This window comes from Morone saxatilis, unplaced genomic scaffold (genome assembly GCF_004916995.1).
Source record: "Morone saxatilis isolate NCDOM2014 unplaced genomic scaffold, NCSU_SB_2.0 Contig16, whole genome shotgun sequence".
In the NCBI taxonomy this organism is placed as follows: Eukaryota; Metazoa; Chordata; class Actinopteri; family Moronidae; genus Morone; species Morone saxatilis.
In genome coordinates, this window is record NW_023339718.1 from 9,599,275 (window position 1) to 9,605,588 (window position 6,314).

General features: G+C 37.4%; 1 protein-coding gene across 4 annotated transcripts in view; it reads left to right on the forward strand.

Annotated features, from left to right (window-relative positions):
• vps13a (vacuolar protein sorting 13 homolog A) overlaps positions 1 to 6,221 on the forward strand; it is a 35,150-nt gene extending 28,929 nt beyond the window's left edge. For 3 of the 4 annotated variants that reach the window (XM_035657814.1, XM_035657816.1, XM_035657815.1), the window contains 9 exons: positions 51 to 126; positions 590 to 753; positions 836 to 881; positions 996 to 1,119; positions 1,548 to 1,662; positions 4,153 to 4,238; positions 4,421 to 4,544; positions 4,671 to 4,745; positions 4,885 to 6,221. In XM_035657814.1, the coding sequence (XP_035513707.1) occupies positions 51 to 126; positions 590 to 753; positions 836 to 881; positions 996 to 1,119; positions 1,548 to 1,662; positions 4,153 to 4,238; positions 4,421 to 4,544; positions 4,671 to 4,745; positions 4,885 to 4,935 (861 nt within the window). In that variant the 3' untranslated portion in view covers positions 4,936 to 6,221. Of the gene's footprint in view, positions 1 to 50; positions 127 to 589; positions 754 to 835; positions 882 to 995; positions 1,120 to 1,547; positions 1,663 to 3,405; positions 3,921 to 4,152; positions 4,239 to 4,420; positions 4,545 to 4,670; positions 4,746 to 4,884 lie in introns of those variants that run through there. The other variant, XM_035657817.1, reaches the window with a different exon arrangement.
• Positions 6,222 to 6,314: the final 93 nt, after the last annotated feature.

Genomic DNA, 6,314 nt, shown 5'->3' on the forward strand with positions numbered 1-6,314 from the left:
CAGTGTCTTCTTTGTGTGTAACTGTGTGTAATTAATCTGTGGTTTTCCAGGGAGCCATCCAGGGGCCTGAAGAGTTTGTTGAAGGAATGGCTCTCGGGGTGAAGGCTCTGGTGGGAGGAGCTGTAGGTAAGACGGGGCTCATATAAAAGTTATATCTGTAAAAATGTTTCTGATTCCTTTAGGAGAAACCTGAATAAGATATCTTTATTATATAGATAAATTAAACACTTCCTTTCTCCTTTTGTTAGCTTTTAGTCGGTTTCTGTGTAGACAAATGTTATATTCAGATGTGTCTGTGGGATCGTTGTGTGTTTTGGCAATATGTTTTGGAAGAAGTCTTTATTATTTTATTAATATATTCTCATATCACAAGTTGCTGTATTCACGTAAATGTAAAGCATATTGAGTTTACCTGTAATGAAAAGAGCTGTATAAATTAAACTGCCTTGCCTTACCAATAAATAAAAGATGATGAGAGAGTGGAACAACAGAGGAGAAAATAGAAACTATTTCTCCCACAAAAGACTTTTAGAAGAAATAAACATATTAAAGAATTGTGTAACTCTAAAGACTCCTAACTGCCTTCCAGGGGGTATAGCAGGTGCGGCCTCCAGGATCACGGGTGCCATGGCAAAGGGTGTTGCTGCCATAACGATGGACGAGGAATACCAGCAGAAGAGACGAGAGGCTATGAACAAACAACCCAGTGGTCTGAGAGAGGGGCTGACCAGGGGTGGAAAGGGATTAGTGTCTGTACGTACTCAAACCGGTGTTAATCAGCAGAAAATATACCTTTATCTCACTGCTCTTGGTAATATTGTTGTTTTCCATTCAGGGTTTTGTCAGTGGGATCACAGGGATTGTTACCAAACCTATTAAAGGTATGTTGAATTAGACCCTCATACATATTTTAGTGCTAACGTTTAGCATGTGCTGAACTTTTATGGACAAAATAATATAATACAGATATATTCTGATGTTGTGGTATTTTGCAGGAGCCCAGAAGGAGGGCGCAGCAGGCTTTTTTAAAGGTGTTGGGAAAGGTCTGGTTGGTGCAGTAGCCAGACCTACAGGAGGCATTATTGACATGGCCAGCAGTACTTTCCAAGGGATCAAGAGGTAAGTTCATTTCTGCGTGCATGTATTCCCATGGATATGCTACAGTGTTCATGTGTTTACACCAGTTTATATACAGATGGGTGGTGTATATGTTTGAAAATGTATGTACACTCAATGTCTGGCCTCTACATGGTGTTCAGTTTTCTTGCCATTTGCCAGTTTCAGGACATACAATTCATGTTTAACACCAAATGAATATAGAAAAAAACTTGCATAGTATTAGTGAGAAGATAAGTATTTTTGTCATACTGTGTTTTCCTGAATAATAAACTGTAAATGCACAAACAAGAGCTTTTTATTACAGCTGGTCATTCAGCCGTGGCAGAAGCTATTTTGGTCCGTGTTTGTAGTTTGTGTTTGCGTGCAGTAACAAGGCAACAAGTAAGGTGTGTTTCAGGATGCATTTGTGTGTCTTGCCTCCTTTTTAGGGCAGCAGAGACTTCACAAGATGTTGAATCTCTACGCCCTCCTCGCTTCATCCACGAGGATGGTGTCATACGACCATATAAGGAGAGGGAGGGCCTCGGCAGTCAGATGCTCCAGGTACGACAAAAATCTCTTCATCATAAACTTTCCATAGTCAGACCTGGGCAAATGACAGTTGGTAAATATTCTTTATTTAACTAAAATGAGGAAAACTCCATTTAGTTTAATACAACTGAATATTGTTTACGCTAGCAATCTACACTACTTTTTCAAGTTGCTCGTGAGGATATTCGCGATTATCCCAGTGTTTTATCACAATATGCGATCATTTCATCTATCGTCCCATCCGTCTTCACGTGTGTGCAAGCATACATGCAGGCACACGCACACAGACATTCATTTTCTTACAGGGAAACATACATTTTAAACCATCCCTTTATTTTATTTATCTTTAAACTTTTTATTTATCTTAGCAATTATATTGTCTTTGCCTGTTTATACATCCTTCGAAAGCAATATAGTTCAATTTGATTCATTCACCTCTGGCTGTGTTTTCTGTTGTAAGAAAGTAAAAGAAGAACACGTTCACTTCCAAAGCAAAGATTACTGATACTTACTGGTGTTCATTTGGATGTTCAGTTCAGTGGAGCCACCTCACTGTTTTTTGTTTTTGCTCCATACTATTACTTAATTACCAATTATTGGTTTAGTGTGATGTGTTAAATTGATTTTGACATCTGGATGCAGGTGTTCTTTAGGTTTTAGTGAAAGTAATCCTTGCAGCCATTGGGCTAAACACATTGCAGATTAGTCTGAATGTGGTTCAGAGCCAGTGTGTCAGTAGAGGGTTTCTCATATTTGTAGACTTTTGTGCAGCTTTGAAGTGTTTCAGTTGTGCTTCATTTAAGATGAACTGTGGGTCTCCTTCTTTGTGATGGCATTATCTAGCTGTCATGCTGGATGGAGTGGGTTGAAATTTCTGCTGACGAGTCTCAGGTCAGAGTTGCATTCTTTGACTAATAGTAAAGATGTCGTGTAGGATATCCCCTAGAATTTACTGATGGGCGACAAATTAAATTTCCATAGTGAGATGTTGGGCCACAGCTTCAGTGCTCCGACTCTACAAATCTTATGAATTCCACTGGAGGGATTATCACCGTTCATCCAAAAGCCATTCCCTCATTTTGTGTTGTGACGATGATGGTGGAAAGCACCATCCAAAACGATCCGGTGACTGCGGAGGCCGTAGTCTATGATTCATTTTCATTCTCATCAAAACCTTCAGTGACCTCTGAGTAGAAACATTTGCATTCATCATGTTTCTCCTCTCATTCTAGTCAGACATTCCTTTTAATTTGTCACCCATCTGTCTCACCATCTGTAGACCTAGGCTAGGTTTGTGTGTATGTGTTAGTGACCGATTATTAGGAGTTAAATCAGTGGATGCCACATTTCATGCTTGTGTTTTATTTTACTGTTCAAATACACTGTGACTGAATTTAATTGACTTTAAACTTTGGGTGGGAAACTCTTAACAGCACAGTGATTAACAGTATACTTGATTAAACAGAGCGATGCCAGATCAGTATATATTTGCTTAGTATTTGGAAACGTCATGAAAAACCTAAACACCTTTACAGCAGCTGCTTTTAGAGATTTGAAGGAGTTGTAGTAACTTTGAGGAACTTCAAAAGAATGATCATTGGCTGATGTAGTCAGATTACATTAACGTGAACATTTATTTACTTGACTAACACACAGACGATGACTGACCTCACTCACAGTGCTGTAGCTCTCTGGGTAGAAACAGGCTTGCGGTTCTCTGAGCTCTGACTCTTGACTCTTCTCTCATGTCCACAGAGGAGATTGGCCTACAGTGAATGGCGTAGAACTGGCTCAGAGGATGAGGGTGATGAAGAGTACAGCTAGAAGTTAGAAGTGAAGCTATAGTGTAGCGTCTGTGTTTTGTCTTTAGTCTGTGCTGGAGGTTTTCTGCCTGCTGTCTGTCAGCGAGGATTTAATCAAACCAAAGAGAGGACTTTGACTCATTTAAGGATTTTTTTTTGGTGTATTTTATATTTTTAGTTGTTTATATGTCTTATATGTGTTTTCTTTAGTTTTTTGTTACATTTTCTGTTATCTCCATCACTCCTGTGTTTTCTTTTTCTTTAATCGTTTTCTCACAAACCACCATGAAAACTTTCTTCTCATTGTTTAGAATATTCATTCATTCATTGTCCCAAAAAAATCCTAATAATCATACATTCTTTGTGTCTATTTTCTTTATTAATTAATAAGTTTTATCATTCTGTCATTCACTGCCACGATCCACTGCCCTCCTGTTCTCAATAAAATGTTCATGTTTTCAACTTCTACCATCCATTGTCTTTCTTTCATCCCATCTTTCATCACAAACCACAACATTTTCCACTTTCATTAGAGTAAATATGTATTCGCTCATTAGCTCATGTTTGTGTACAGTATGTCAGTTATTTGAAAAGTATAGAAATGATCATGGAACATAGACATCTGGGCATTCATACTACACTGAGTTGTTTTAGTCTTGCTGTTTGTTTAAATGTTCACTTTCTTTCTTTCCCTCTTCAGAAAATTGAGAATGGACGTTTTGCCAAGTACAGATACTTCGCTCATGCCAAGGTCAATGACTCAGACTTCCTCATGATTACCAAGAGGTGAGTGTTTTTAGCTTTTGAAAACAGATTTTTAAGATGGAGTTGTGTTTGATATGAGTATTGTATTTAGCCACTCAAACAGTGTATTGTACTGTATCCTTTACCTGTGGGAGTCCTCAAAGATAAGATCGATAGATATGAATCGCTTTTTTCTAACCATTTTTATGTGGTTTGTTTTCCAGGGGAATATTTTTTGTGACCAAAGGCACATTTGGCCAGCTGACCTGTGAATGGCAGTATCTGTTCGAAGAGTTCACGAAGGAACCGATGATTGTAGAGAACCGCCGACTTCGGATTGAGGCCAAGGTACAAACGCTAACTCTTACAACTGAAATCCAAATTCGAAGATTCTTTTTCCCCCTTAAAAACTTAATATTTTAAACAATTATTTAGCATGTTATGGCCCTAAATGCCCGGTCTTGTGCACTGCAGGAGAGAGTAAAGTCTGTCTTCCATGCCAAAGAGTTTGGGAAGATCATAAACTTCAAAACCCCTGAGATAGCCAAGGTAAGTTGACGATTTGGACGCTAAGAAGCTGCTATTCAACTCATGTTTCCTTGTGTCATACAGGCCAAAGGTATGTGTCCAAAAACCTGCAGTCAAAGTAAACGATTGCACTAATATTAGTTAATTTATTTCTCCCCAGTGGGTTCTTGCCAAATTGGAGGATGCAAGAGACAGTCTACCCAAATACTGACTCATCAAGAAGAGCGAGAAATGATAAAAATGTTAAAAAAAAAAAAAAGAAGGAAGGAAAAGAAAAACACACACACAGTCTGTGTGTCAGTGCCTTTGTTCTTTACTGCATGCTACTTTTGTTTACCACCATGTGTGAGTAGTGGTGAAAACACACAAATAATGCTGTATGTTGACTGTTAGTGTGTGTCGGGGGTGAAAAACTGAGTGAGTAGCTGTATGTATGTGAGCATGCCCACAAAAGTGCTATAAATTGACAGCAGATTCACATCCATTAACCACAGCTCAGAATGCATTGAACCAAACTTTGTGTCCCTCTCTTCGCTCCGATTGCACTCATACTTTTGCGCACATATTCTAATAACATTTTTTAAAGATTTATTTTATGAAAATTAAGTCTGGAGATGTCAAATAATTCTTATCACTATCTGCTTGTGTCTGAAATACTACTCATATTAGAGGATTTTCAATTTTCTTGGCCTTTAGTTTGCCATGCTTCTGTTTGCCTTACTTGATCTAACACACATTAGGTCACTCATATTCCGTTTCAGTTGTGTTCAACTGTAGAAGCTACACTGCTTCAGCTAGTCAGAGATACAGTAGAAAACAGCTTGAATAAACACTGAGGCCAAATCTACCATAACTGTAGTCTTGTAGCACATTTAATGTTTTACAGTGTTAGTTTTACTGGAATATATAAAAGGGAAACTAATTAAAATTTTGAGTAAGGCATTATAACACATGTAATTAAAAAAATGTGCTGTCTTTTCAAACCTGTTTCTTTTACTCTCTCTTACTCTATTTTTCCTCTTTTTTTATACATTTCTGCAAGTTGAAGACTGTTCAGTGTGATTTAGAGACGCATGCTATTTTTATACCGTACTTACACCTATCAGTCTGCTGTATATTGATCTAATATAGTATCTTACCTGTATATATCCATACTCACACAGTAGTATGTATTACTGCGTTACAAATTGTAATTTTGTGATTTTTATGTTTTTATACCACACATATGCAATGCCAACTATGTTGATGAATAATGCAGAGAAAAGTATATTTAAAAGAAATGAATGCTAATTATTATCAGCTGCTGTTTACTCTGACATGTATTTTAAAGGTTTGCTTTTGGTTTGGGGTGCATCGCAGTTTAATAATACTAAATATTTCTTTTGCCATCAATGTTTGTCATTTATGTTTTTTGGGGAACAACAATGTTCACTGCAGTGGCTTAATGTTTTTGCCCCACTGTTTTCAAGAAAAATAAAATATGTGTTTAAAATGTCAGTGTCCTCTTCCATTTTTTTTGTACCTAGAAGAAATTGCACTCTTCATTAAGTAACTATAATTGTTTATTGAAAATAACCATAGATATACTTT